The sequence below is a fragment of the Oncorhynchus mykiss genome, chromosome 5 (genome assembly GCF_013265735.2).
Source record: "Oncorhynchus mykiss isolate Arlee chromosome 5, USDA_OmykA_1.1, whole genome shotgun sequence".
In the NCBI taxonomy this organism is placed as follows: domain Eukaryota; kingdom Metazoa; phylum Chordata; class Actinopteri; order Salmoniformes; family Salmonidae; genus Oncorhynchus; species Oncorhynchus mykiss.
This window is the reverse complement of record NC_048569.1, coordinates 6713473-6728155: the sequence shown is the minus strand read 5'-3', so window position 1 is coordinate 6728155 and position 14683 is coordinate 6713473. Positions and strand designations below refer to the sequence as shown.

Here is a 14683-nt window from a genome sequence, read left to right as displayed (position 1 = left end):
AACACAGACAAGATTGAAATATAATGGACAACACAGACAAGATTGAAAGATAATGCATAACACAGACAAGATTGAAATATAATGCATAACACAGACAAGATTGAAAGATAATGGACAACACAGACAAGATTGAAAGATAATTCATAACACAGACAAGATTGAAAGATAATGCACAACACAGACAAGATTGAAAGATAATGCATAACACAGACAAGATTGAAAGATAATGCACAACACAGAGACGTGGTGATTATCACATTAAGGTCAGCAAAAGGCATTTTCTGTAGTTTTAAAAATGGAATTCCGTCATAATTTTTTCTTTCTAACTGATATAAAACATGCCATTGTGACAAAACGCATTGGCATTGCCCTCTAATAAGACTGCCTTTAGAGAATAAGCACACGTAAACACCACAACTACGAACGTCTGACTGTTTTCTAAAATGGAGGCACCGGTGAGAAAATTCCTAGTTTAGTGTCACGTCCACTACAAGCCCCATGCATTGCCAGATAGTGTAATGTCAGGTATTTCTGATGTGGAAGTAGTGTTTCCTTTTTATTCTCTTTCATACTGGCTTAAGGAATCCATCATTTTAAGATGTAATACAAGTACTGCTACTAATTACATGTTGCATATTTATGGTTATAATTATCACACGCTCAAAATGCCACCTATTGTTCACCGTTCTGTACTGTACTATTTATATTTCTGACAACTTTTACTTTTACTTCGCTACATTCCTAAAGAAAATCATGTACTTTTAACTCCATACATTTTCCCAGACACCCAAAAGTACTTGTTACAATTTGAATGCTTAGCGTGACAGGAAAATTGGACAGGAGTCACATGCGCTGAATATACAACCTTACAGTGAAATGCTTACTTACGAGCCCCTAACCAACAATGCAGTTTCAAAAAATACAGATAACAATAAGAAATAAAAAAGTAACAACTAATTAATATGTACATGTAGGTAGAGTTATTAAAATTACTACGCATAGATGATAACAACAGAGAGTAGCAGTGGTGTAAAGGGGGGGGGGGGGGGGGGGGGGGGGGGGGGGGGGGCAATGCACCGGGTACAGAGTCAATGTGCGGGGACACCGGTTAGTCGAGGTAATTGAGGTAATATGGACAAGTAGGTAGAGTTAAAGTGACTATGCATAGATTATTAACAGAGAGTAGCAGCAGTGTAAAAGAGGGGTCTGGGTAGCCATTTGATTAGCTGTTCAGGAGTCTTATGGCTTGGGGGTAAAAGCAGTCTAGAAGCCTCTTGGACCTAGACTTGGCACACTGGTGCCGCTTGCTGTGCGGTAGCATAGAGAACAGTCCACTTTAGCTTGTTCGCACAATACAAGTGGCCATTGATTAAAATTCAATATACATTTGAGTGAACTATCCACATAGCAATATTTAGAAATTTGGACTTTTATTTAGAAGGTTTCTTCATTACCATACGAACATGGCGTCCTCATTTGTGCTGCTGGCAAAATACTAGTGGCGAGGAGGGGGAGGCAAAACCTTATTTGCCGTTCTCCTTGCTGCAGTATATTATCAACACTTTGCATCTATGGAACTGGACTGGGGATGCTGAACCGCATCAAGGGAACAATATTGATTCAAATGTTATCCTGTTGAGTACGTCCATATTCTCAATCTATCGGCAATCAAGGTGGAACTTTTAGAGAAAGTAGGTGAATCAAGTGTCTAGTGCGCAAAAAGTTTTTTTTTCTGACGGGGCAAATTGACCTGATCCCGCTGCAACCAGCTCGCCGAGGAGAGAAGAGCGCTCGCCTTTCTCCCAGCCCAGTGGATTGTAGCAAATTCTATTGTGATGCTAAAATGAAGTCGTAAGAGGGAGAGGGCTGACCAACGATCAGAAGTGAAGCTATCCACGGGATTTCTGCAAAATCCATTTAAAGTTAACATGTTTTTTTCGTTTGTTCCATCCATTTAATGTTATGTTTGTTTAGCGTTTCATTTTCACCACTTGTTGTTGACTGTTGGAACGAAGTTAAATTGTTTCAACAGACAGACTGCGGCGAGAGAGAGAAGGCAAACCATGTTTCATTCGCTGACTAAGATTCGGTAGTGTTAGGAAATGATTTAGCCTGTCTGATAGGAGTGGACATGCCCCTCTCGGTATGCGCTGCAGAAGACTTTAATAAGAAAAGGAAAATATAACAAATCATTTATTCAATCTTTTCGAAATCATTTCCCCTCTGCTGTGGGTCTGGTGGACTGAATAGGACCCGAGCCACCAGGACCAGGCTTCCTCGGCAGTGCTAGTGATTATGGATAGCAGTCTCCCCAGCTACAGTACAGTCACACACCGAGGAAAGACGCTGTTTCTGGAGGCTCGACTCCTGGGTGGGGCGCCCTGGGGCTTTCAGCTCAAAGGAGGTCTTGAACATGGAGAAGAGTTGATCGTCTCGAAGGTAAGACAGTTCTATGTCTATGTCAGTTGCACCCCTAGCTGAGTTTACTTATATACATATCCATGGACGATATCCATATTTCCGGGATCTAAACTAGAACTAGTGCACGCTCCCTCCCCATCCACCCTTCCCCCCAAATTGCTACTTTGTAATATCAGGCCTATGAACACAGCTGTCATAATTGGGATTAAGTGAAAAGTCCCCAAGGGCAACATTGTTACTACCCCCAGGCTAGGTGGAAGGAAGGACTGTGACGTTGCTACAGCGTTACAATGTGTCTGTTTACAGAGTCGTGTTACAATGTGTTTATTTCATAGAAGAGGAATTGAGCAATTTTTGATTTCCGATTGTATTTGATCTGCAGTACATGTTGCGACAGACAAATCATGTCTAGAACTCACCCGCGGTCAGATGTTTTTCCGTGTGCCTCATCAAGAGTAGGTTTACAGTTAGTAGGAGCAGGGCTGCCAACTGTTGATGAAAGCTTGGAGTGAGATTTTGCCTAGAAGGGGGGACTGTGGGTCCTCCCCCATTAAAAAAAAAAAAAAAAAATCATTTTTAAAGCTATTTTCCTGCAATTCTATGTATTATTTTTTTTTTACATGGTTTAGGCTTATGACCAGGGAGGGGGGAACACAGGTCAGGGGTATTCAGAATGCTTTGACCATTAAATGAACACAAACAATTTGACGACTTTGACATTTTTTTTGTGGGGGGGGGGGGGGGGGGGGGGGTGAAATTTAAAACTATGCTAATATTTTTTTTAAACATGTTTTTTCAGATGGTTTGAAACTTTATTCAGACAGTAATGAAATTAGATGGGGAGACAGGCAAATGGCAGAAACACTGAGAAGGTTGGTGGGAATGCTCTGCATAGGAAATACTAATATGAATGGCTGATGACAGTGGGTAACCAAATATTAGATTGCAGTCTCTTTGTCCATTGACTGCTGTCAAGGTAAGGACACAAACATTTGTGTCCTTACCTGCTGCCTAAACTTCTCGCTGCCCAAACCTCTCGCTGCCATGCTTTTGTCTGCACCAGAAATCTGAGGTCTCATGATCGGCTCCATATGCTTTTATATGTGTAGACTACTGTTAGTAATAACAACTATCTGAAGGCCTTTCACTGTGCTTTACATTACTACTGTTAGGAATAACAACTAGCTGAAGGCCTTTCACTGTGTTTTACATTACTACTGTTAGTAATAACAACTATCTGAAGGCCTTTCACTGTGCTTTACATTACTACTGTTAGTAATAACAACTAGCTGAAGGCCTTTCACTATACTTTACATTACTACTGTTAGGAATAACAACTAGCTGAAGGCCTTTCACTATACTTTACATTACTACTGTTAGGAATAACAACTAGCTGAAGGCCTTTCACTATACTTTACATTACTACTGTTAGTAATAACAACTAGCTGAAGGCCTTTCACTGTGTTTTACATTACATCATATATTTCATTCACATTTTCTTTACACTCTTGAGAACAAATCAAATATTTGGAAGTCCATGAATACTGTACACACACACACACACACCACCCATCACCCATACTTGCTCATCTTCAGAGTCTTGATAGCGATAGTTCTGAACAGGACTGTGGTGGTCATGGCTGCCAGTCTCACGGTAACTGACTATTAATGAAGAACGATGAGCCTTTGTAACATCAACATTTTAAAAAGTTGAATAAATTAATTGGATTTACAGCATCACAATAAATCCATTCTTTGTTTCAGTCAGGTCTAAAGAAACATTATGATACGAAGAAAATTTATTTCAGAAGAACAGAATATGACTTGTCCTATGTTATCTGGCTAGGCTCCATGCCATGGGCTGTAGGATTGTTCATTTAGCTGACAAGATAGGCTTATAAGTCCCATGACATTATATAATATTATATGATTTTGTAGTAAAGAAGAATATAATTGAACTTAGCTGAGTAAAATAGAAAGGATATTCTTCCCCTTCCGGAGTGTATAAGGTGATCATTTGAAACAGGTCCTATACGCTAGATTTAGAGTTATTTGGCAACTTTAGTTGTGAATGATACAAACCTTAGAATGTCTTAGAAATTAAAACGTATATGAGCTGCATGATGCAACTAGAATTTGATCGAAAATAATCTGTCTGCGTTGAAAATAATAATAATAATAATAATAATAATTACAAAACAATTTGTTGTAGTTCCGTATCTCAAAATAGAAGGTGGCATATCGCTGTTCTGACAAAAATATGCTCAGGTCGGATTGTTAGAAAAGTCACCAGCAGTCAACCATCTTTCAGAGATTCAGTTGTAGGGAATAATGGGAAGTGTAGTCCTTTATGCCTGGACGATGCTCTTAGTTGATTGATGATTTGAGAAAGTAGAGAAAAAAAAAGCTTGAGCTCAGATCCTTGCATTCCTCTCATCAAGTGATCATATTTTCACCCATCATACTTTTCTCAATTTAATCTAGTCTTTGCTAATACAGTACCAGTCAAATGTTTGGACACACCTACTCATTCAAGGGTTTTTCTTTATTTGTAAAATGTTCTACATTGTAGAATAATAGTGAAGACAACAAAACTATGAAATAACACATATGGAATCATGTAGTAACCAAAAAAGTGTTAGACAAATCAAAATATATTTTATATTTGAGATTCTTCAAAGTAGCCACCCTTTGCCTTGATGACAACTTTGGCATTCTCTCAACCAGCTTCTCTCAACCAGTCACCTGGAATGCATTTCAATTAACATGTGTTCCTTGTTAAAGGTTCATTTGTGAAATTTATTTCCTTAATGCATTTGAGCCAATCAGTTGTGTTGTGACAAGGTATGGGGGTATACAGAAGATAGCCCTATTTGGTAAAAGACCAAGTCCATATTATGGCAAGAACAGCTCAAATAAGCAAAGGGAAACGACAGTCCATCATTACTTTAAGACATGAAGGTCAGTCAATATAGAACATTTCAAGAACTTTGAAAGTTTCTTCAAGTGCAGTCACAAAAACCATCAAGCGCTATAATGAAACTGGCTCTCATGAGGACCGCCACAGGAAAGGAAGACCCAGAGTTACCTCTGCTGCAGAGGATAAGATCATTAGAGTTACCAGCCTCAGAAATTGTAGGCCAAATAAATGCTTCACAGAGTTTAAGTAACAGACACATCTCAAAATCAACTGTTCAGAGGAGACTGTGTGAATCAGGCCTTCATGGTGGAATTGTTGCAATGAAACAACTACTAAAGGAAATCAATAAGAAGAAGAGACTTGCTTGGGCCAAGAAACATGAGCAATGGACATTAGACCGGTGGTCTGGAGTCCAAATTTGACATTTTTGGTTTCAACCGCCGTGTCTTTGTGAGACGCAGAGTAGGTGAACGAATGATCTCTGCATGTGTGGTTCGTGTGTGTTATTTCATAGTGTTGACGTCTTCACTATTATTCTACAATGTAGAAAACGGTACAATAAAGAAAAACCCTGGAATGAGTAGTAACTTTTGACTGGTACTGTATAAAAAAGTAATTTATCAAGAGAACATCCCTCATCCCTACTGCTTCTGATCTGACACTCACTAAACACACATGCTTATTTTGTAAATGGTGTTGGAGTGTGCCCCTGGCTATCCATTAATGTAACCCGTTGCTGACAGGTGTATAAAATCAAGCACACAGCCATGCAATCTCCATAGACAAACATTGGCAGTAGAATGGCCCGTACTGAAGAACTCAGTGACTTTCAATGTGGCACCGTCATACGATGTCATGTTTCCATCAAGTCAGTTTGTCAAATTTCTGCCCTGTTAGAGCTGCCCCATCAACTGTAAGTACTGTTATGAAGTGGAAACGTCTAGGAGCAACAACGGCTCAGCCGTGAAGTGGTAGACCACTCAAGCTCACAGAACGGGACCCGGCGAGTGCTGAAGCATGTAGCGTGTAAAAAAAATCCTCTGTCGTCGGTTGCAACACTCACTACCGAGTTCCAAACTGCCTCTGGAGGCAACGTCAGCACAATAACTGTTAGTCGGGAGCTTCATGAAATGGGTTTCCATGGCCAAGCAGCCGCACACAAGCCTAAGATCACCATGCACAATGCCAAGCATCGGCTGGAATGGTTGGACTCTGGGAGCAGTGGAAGCATGTTCTCTGGAGTGACAGTTCTGCCTTGGGTGTTTCCGTATAATACTCCACCTCTCTCAGGAAGAAAACACTGATTAAATCCTGCAATGTTTCTGTGTGTTTGATGCAGCAGGAAGGATGATATTGGTCCCCCCCCCCCCCCCCCCTAATATATTTAACGCATAATTACATTACACTTCCTGGTACCTGTATTGATCACATCTTATGCTGCAGAAAGGTGTTTTAAAGCAGTTTCCACACACATCAGACACAGTGATCATAATGTAGAGGAAAAACAAAATTTCCAAAGATTAGACCTTAAAATAGTTGTGAAAGCGATCATACAAAGAGATTTTGCGATGATTCCTATGTGGAAGATGTGACTTTTTTGTTGTTGTTCTGATAATGTAATGAGGAACAGCCTGACACAGTACTTATGAAAATATGTTTAAGCATTTATGAAAGATAGTGTGTGTGCCCTCAGCCCTGGAGTAGAGGCAAAGGTCATTCCGCTGGCCAAGAATAGTTCAGCACCCTTTAATGGTTCGAACAGCCAACCCATCAACCTGTTACCGGCGCTTTGCAAACTTTGGGGAAAAATGGTGTTTGACCAAATACAATGTTATTTTACAGAAAACAAATTGGCAACGGACTTTCAGCATGCTTATAGGGAAGGGTACGCAAAACATGCTTGGCACTGACACAAATGACTGATGATTGGCTGAAATAAATGTATTAATAAAAAGATTGTGGATCTGTTTAGTTTGACTTCAGTGCAACTTATGATATCATTGATCATTAAAAAAAATATATATACATATATATATATATATATATATATATATATATAACTTTTATTTAACTCATAACCTAACTCTAAAAAAATGTAGGTGTTATGTATTTTCATCCTCTATCGTGGATTGAGAGTTGCCTGTCTAATAGAACACAAGAGGGTTTCTTTAATGGAAGTGTGGTGTACCACAGGGCAGCCGGCTAGGGCTATTATTGTTTTCTGTTTTTACTAATGACCCTCCACTAATCTTGAATATAGCCTGTGTGTGTCCATGTACGCTGATGACTCAACAGTAAACACGGCGGCTACGACGGTAAAATGAAAAGCTCCAGTCAGTTTTAAGGTGGCCAACTAGCAATTTGGCTGGTGCTAAATATCTCAGTGTATATTATGCATTATGTAGTGTAGTGTATTATGTAGTATATAGTGTAGTATGTAGTGTGGTGTATTATGTAGTATGTAGTGTATTATGCATTATGTAGTGTAGTGTATTATGTAGTATATAGTGTATTGTGTAGTATGTAATGTATTATGTAGTGTATTATGTAGTGTATAGTGTATTGTGTAGTATGTAATGTATTATGTAGTGTATTATGTAGTGTGTAGTGTATTGTGTAGTATGTAATGTATTATGAGGTGCATTATGTAGTGTATTATGCATTATGTAGTGTAGTGTATTATGTAGTATATAGTGTATTGTGCATTATGTAGTGTGGTGTATTATGTAGTATATAGTGTAGTATGTAGTGTGGTGTAGTATGTAGTGTATTATGCATTATGTAGTGTAGTGTATTATGTAGTATATAGTGTAGTATGTAGTGTGGTGTAGTATGTAGTGTATTATGCATTATGTAGTGTAGTGTATTATGTAGTATATAGTGTATTGTGTAGTATGTAGTGTATTATGCAGTGTATTGTGTATTATGTAGTGTAGTGTATTATGTAGTATGTAGTGTATTATGTAGTGTATTGTGTATTATGTAGTGTAGTGTATTGTGTAGTATGTAGTGTATTGTGTAGTATGTAGTGTATTATGTAGTATGTAGTGAATTGTGTAGTATGTAGTGTATTATGTAGTGTATAGAGTATTATGTAGTATCTAGTGTATTATTGTGTGTATTGTGTAGTATGTAGTGTATTATGTAGTATGTAGTGTATTATGTAGTGTAGTGTATTATGTAGTGTAGTATGTAGTGTGGTGTATTATGTAGTATGTAGTGTATTATGTAGTATGTAGTGTAGTGTATTGTGTAGTATGTAGTGTATTATGTAGTGTATTATGTAGTGTAGTGTATTATGTAGTATGTAGTGTATTGTGTATTATGTAGTGTATTATGTAGTGTATTATGTAGTATATAGTGTATTGTGTAGTGTATTATGCATTGTGTAGTGCAGTGTATTATGTAGTATGTAGTGTAGTGTATTATGTAGTATGTAGTGTATTATGTAGTGTATTATGTAGTATGTAGTGTATTATGTAGTATGTAGTGTATTATATAGTATGTAGTGTATTGTGTAGTGTATTATGCATTGTGTAGTGCTGTGTATTATGTAGTATGTAGTGTATTATGTAGTATATAGTGTATTATGTAGTATATAGTGTATTATTGCGTGTATTGTGTAGTATGTAATGTATTATGTAGTGTATTATGTAGTATGTAGTGTATTGTGTAGTATGTAGTGTGGTGTATTATGTAGTATGTAATGTATTATGTAGTATGTAGTGTATTGTGTAGTATGTAGTGTATTATGTAGTATGTAGTGTATTGTGTAGTATGTAGTGTATTATGTAGTGTATTGTGTAGTATGTAGTTTATTATGTAGTGTATTATGTAGCATCTAGTGTATTATTGCATGTATTGTGTAGTATGTAATGTATTATGTAGTATGTAGTGTATTATGTAGTATGTAGTGTATTGTGTAGTATGTAGTATATTGTGTAGTATGTAGTGTGGTGCATTATGTAGTATGTAATGTATTATGTAGTATGTAGTGTATTGTGTAGTATGTAGTGTATTGTGTATTGTGTAGTATGTAGTGTATTATGTAGTGTAGTGTATTATGTTGTGTAGTGTAGTATGTAGTGTGGTGTATTATGTAGTATGTAGTGTATTATGCAGTATGTAGTGTATTGTGTAGTATCTAGTTTATTATGTAGTGTATTGTGTAGTATGTAGTGTATTATGTAGTATGTAGTGTATTGTGTAGTATGTAGTGTATTGTGTAGTATGTAGTGTATTGTGTAGTATCTAGTTTATTATGTAGTGTATTGTGTAGTATGTAGTGTATTATGTAGTATGTAGTGTATTGTGTAGTGTATTGTGTAGTATGTAATGTATTATGTAGTGTATTATGCATTATGTAATTCAGTGTATTATGTAGTATGTAGTGTAGTGTGTAGTGTATTATGTGGTGTAATGTGGTGTATTGTGTAGTATAGTGTATGATGTGGTGTGTAGTGTTGTGTAGTGTAGTGTAGTGTATTATGTGGTGTGTTGTGTATTGTGTAGTATGTAGTGTATTATGTAGTGTGTAGTGTAGTATGTAATGTATTATGTAGTGTATTATGCATTATGTAGTGCAGTGTATTATGTAGTATGTAGTGTAGTGTAGTGTATGATGTGGTGTGTTGTGTAGTGTATTATAACAACTACACATTCAAGTTTTTTTTTATTTATTTGTACTATTTTCTACATTGTAGATAAATAGTGAAGACGTCAAAACTATGAAATAACACATATGGAATCATATAGTAACCAAAAAAGTGTTAAACAAATCAAAATATATTTTATATTTGAGATTCTTCAAAGTAGCCACCCTTTGCCTTTGTACACTCTTGGCATTCTCTCAACCAGCATCATGAGGTAAGAAGAAGAGACGTGCTTGGGCCAAGAAACACGAGCAATGGACATTAGACCAGTGGAAATTTGTTCTGGAGTCCAAATTTGAGATTTTTGGTTCCAACCACCGTGTCTTTGTGAGACACAGAGTAGGTGAACGGATGATCTCCGCATGTGTATTTCCCACCGTGAAGCATGGAGGAGGTGTTATGGTGTGGGGGTGCTTTGCTGATGACACTGTCTGTGATTTATTTAGAATTCAAGGCACACTTAACCAGCATGGCTACCACAGCATTCTGCAGAGATACAGCCTCCCATCTGGTTTGGGCTTAGTGGGACTATTATTTGTTTTTCAACGGGATAATGACCCAACAAACCTCCAGGCTGTTTAAGGGCTATTTGACCAAGAAGGAGAGTGATGGAGTGCTGCATCAGATGACCTGGCCGCCACAATCCCCTGACCTCAACCCGATTGAGATGGTTTGGGATGAGTTGGGCCACAGAGAGAAGGAAAAGCAGCCAACAAGTGCCCAGCATATGTGGGAACTCCTTCAAGACTATTGGAAAAGCATTCTAGGTGAAGCTGATTGAGGGAATGCCAAGAGTATACAAAGCTGCCATCAAGGCAAAGGGTGGCTATTTGAAGAATCTCAAATATAACATACATTTGGATTTGTTTAACACTTTTTTTGGTTACTACATGATTCCATATGTGTTATTTCACAGTTTTGATGTCTTCACTATTATTCTACAATGTAGACAATAGTACAAATAAAAACATTTTAATGAGTAGGTGTTCTAAAACTTTTGACCGGTAGTGTATTGTGTTGTGTATTATGTATTGAATTGTATTGTGTAGTGTACGTAGGTAGTTTTGTATTATGTAGTGTGGTGTATTGTATTATGCTGTGTGTTATGTAGTGTGTAGTGCATTGTGTTGTGTACTGTATAGTGTAGTGTGGAATGTAGTGTGTAGTGTATTGTATAGTATGTATTGCGTAGTGTGTATTGTGTAGTGTATTGTGTAGTCTAGTGTGTAGTGTAGTGTGTATTGTAGTGTGTAGTGTGTATTGTGTAGTGTATTGTGTTGTGTGTATTGTAGCGTGTATAATGTAGTGTAGTGTGTATTGTATTGTGTAGAGCTTATTGTGTGTTGTGGTGTGTAGTTTTCAGTGTGTATTGTGTTTTGTAGTGAAGGGTGAACTATGTATTGTATTGTCTATGTATTGTGTAGTGTATTGTGTAGTGTATTTTCTATGTATGGTGTAGTGTATTGTCTATGTATGGTGTGGTGTATTGTCTATGTATGGTGTGGTGTATTGTCGATGTATTGTGTAGGGAGAGGTGGGTGGGTGGGGCCGTGGCGGGCTGGGAGAGGTGGGTGGGTGGGGCCGTGGCGGGCTGGGAGAGGTGGGTGGGTGTACCAGTTCTACACAAAGACATGCTTCCACCGGTGGTCACACTGCAGAGATCCCCGGGGGAACCCAGAGACAGAATCATAACAGGACCAGAGACAGAACCAGAGATAGAACCAGAGACAGGACCAGAGACAGGACCAGAGAGCAGGGCATGGTAGTCTGGTGTAGGATAGGTCAGAGAGCAGGGAATGGTAGTCTGGTGTAGGATAGGTCAGAGACAGGGCATGGTAGTCTGGTGTAAGATAGGTCAGAGACAGGGCATGGTAGTCTGGTGTAGGATAGGTCAGAGACAGGGCATGGTAGTCTGGTGTAGGATAGGTCAGAGAGCAGGGCATGGTAGTCTGGTGTAGGATAGGTCAGAGACAGGGCATGGTAGTCTGGTGTAGGATAGGTCAGAGACAGGGCATGGTAGTCTGGTGTAGGATAGGTCAGAGAGCAGGGCATGGTAGTCTGGTGTAGGATAGGTCAGAGACAGGGCATGGTAGTCTGGTGTAGGATAGGTCAGAGACATGGCATGGTAGTCTGGTGTAGGATAGGTCAGAGACAGGGCATGGTAGTCTGGTGTAGGATAGGTCAGAGACAGGGCATGGTAGTCTGGTGTAGGATAGGTCAGAGACAGGGCATGGTAGTCTGGTGTAGGATAGGTCAGAGAGCAGGGCATGGTAGTCCTGATAATCTTTAGAAACCAAGCTAAATATCTATAGAATATTTAGAAGCCAGGCTATAATAGACAGGCCTACCCAGAGAATCTTTAGAAACCAGGCTATAATAGACAGGCCTATCCTGAGAATCTTTAGAAACCAGGCTATAATAGACAGGCCTATCCTGAGTATCTTTAGAAACCAGGCTATAATAGACAGGCCTATCCTGAGAATCTTTAGAAACCAGGCTATAATAGACAGGCCTATCCTGAGAATCTTTAGAAACCAGACTACCCCAGCCCTTAAACAACCTCTTATAAAGCCAGAGAGAGAGAGAGAGAGGGCAGCGAGAGAGGGATGGAGAGAGAGAGAGAGAGGGCAGAGAGAGAGGGATGGAGAGAGAGAGAGAGAGGGCAGAGAGAGAGGGATGGAGAGAGAGAGAGAGAGGGCAGAGAGAGAGGGATGGAGAGAGAGAGAGAGAGAGAGGGCAGAGAGAGAGGGATGGAGAGAGAGAGAGAGAGGGCAGAGAGAGAGGGATGGAGAGAGAGAGAGAGAGGGCAGAGAGAGAGGGATGGAGAGAGAGAGAGAGAGAGAGGGCAGAGAGAGAGGGCAGAGAGAGAGGGATGGAGAGAGAGAGAGAGAGAGAGAGAGAGGGATGGAGAGAGAGAGAGAGAGAAAGAGAGAGGGCAGAGAGAGAGAGAGAGAGAGGGGGCAGAGAGAGAGAGAGAGAGAGAGAGACTTTACATGCACAGTAATAATTTGATATTTACCTGTTTCATGGCTGTAGACCGCGTACGGCATTAGTCATGTAAACACCTTTCCCTGCTTATCTTAATCGACGCATGGTCAACATTTAAGTAAGCATACCGCTGATTTAAAAACACCTGGTTTTCTGAGCAATCTTTTGAATTATTAGGACATTTTAACACCTTAATCGGTGTGAGAGAGGGGTGGAGAGAGAGAGAGGGATGGAGAGAGGGGGGGTGGAGAGAGAGGGGAGCGGAGAGAGAGGGGGGGCAGAGAGAGGGGGCGGAGAGAGAGGGAAGCGGATAGAGAGGGGAGTGGAGAGAGAGGGGGGGCAGAGAGAGGGGGGGTGGAAAATCCTCTGCATTATTATTAACAGCAGACTCGTACATTTCCTCAATGAAAACAATGTACTGAGCAAATGTCAAATTGGCTTTTTACCAAATTACCGTACAACAGACCATGTATTCACCCTGCACACCCTAATTGACAACCAAACAAACCAAAACAAAGGCAAAGTCTTCTCATGCTTTGTTGATTTCAAAAAAGCCTTCGACTCAATCTGGCATGAGGGTCTGCTATACAAACTGATGGAAAGTGGTGTTGGGGGTAAAACATACGACATTATAAAATCCATGTACACAAACAACAAGTGTGCGGTTAAAATTGGCAAAAAACACACACATTTCTTCACACAGGGTCGTGGGGTTAGACAGGGATGCAGTTTAAGCCCCACCCTCTTCAACATATATATCAACGAATTGGCGCGGGCACTAGAAAAGTCTGCAGCACCCGGCCTCCCCCTGCTAGAATCCGAAGTCAAATGTCTGCTGTTTGCCGATGATCTGGTGCTTCTGTCACCAACCAAGGAGGGCCTACAGCAGCACCTAGATCTTATGCACAGATTCTGTCAGACCTGGGCCCTGACAGTAAATCTCAGTAAGACCAAAATAATGGTGTTCCAAAAAAGGTCCAGTCACCAGGACCACAAATACAAATTCCATCTAGACACTGTTGCCCTAGAGCACACAAAAAACTATACATACCTTGGCCTAAACATCAGCGCCACAGGTAACTTCCACAAAGCTGTGAACGATCTGAGAGACAAGGCAAGAAGGGCATTCTATGCCATCAAAAGAAACATAAATTTCAACATACCAATTAGGATTTGGCTAAAAATACTTGAATCAGTCATAGAGCCCATTGCCCTTTATGGTTGTGAGGTCTGGGGTCCGCTCACCAACCAAGACTTCACAAAATGGGACAAACACCAAATTGAGACTCTGCACGCAGAATTCTGCAAAAATATCCTCCGTGTACAACGTAGAACACCAAATAATGCATGCAGAGCAGAATTAGGCCGATACCCACTAATTATCAAAATCCAGAAAAGAGCCGTTAAATTCTACAACCACCTAAAAGGAAGTGATTCACAAACCTTCCATAACAAAGCCATCACCTACAGAGAGATGAACCTGGAGAAGAGTCCCCTAAGCAAGCTGGTCCTGGGGCTCTGTTCACAAACACAAACACACCCTACAGAGCCCCAGGACAACAGCACAATTAGACCCAACCAAATCATGAGAAAACAAAAAGATAATTACTTGACACATTGGAAAGAATTAACAAAAAAACAGAGCAAACTAGAATGCTATTTGGCCCTAAACAGAGAGTACACAGCGGCAGAATACCTGACC

General features: G+C 39.7%; 1 protein-coding gene across 3 annotated transcripts in view; it reads left to right on the top strand.

Moving 5' to 3' along the window:
* The first annotated feature begins 1521 nt into the window (after nt 1-1521).
* The window catches only part of LOC110524941 (protein Shroom3), a 163012-nt gene continuing 149850 nt past the window's right edge, over nt 1522-14683 (top strand). For 2 of the 3 annotated variants that reach the window (XM_036976675.1, XM_036976676.1), the window contains exon 1: nt 1522-2439. In XM_036976675.1, coding sequence (XP_036832570.1) covers nt 2296-2439 — 144 coding nt within the window. In that variant the 5' untranslated portion in view covers nt 1522-2295. The remainder of the gene's footprint in view (nt 2440-14683) is intronic. The other variant, XM_036976674.1, reaches the window with a different exon arrangement.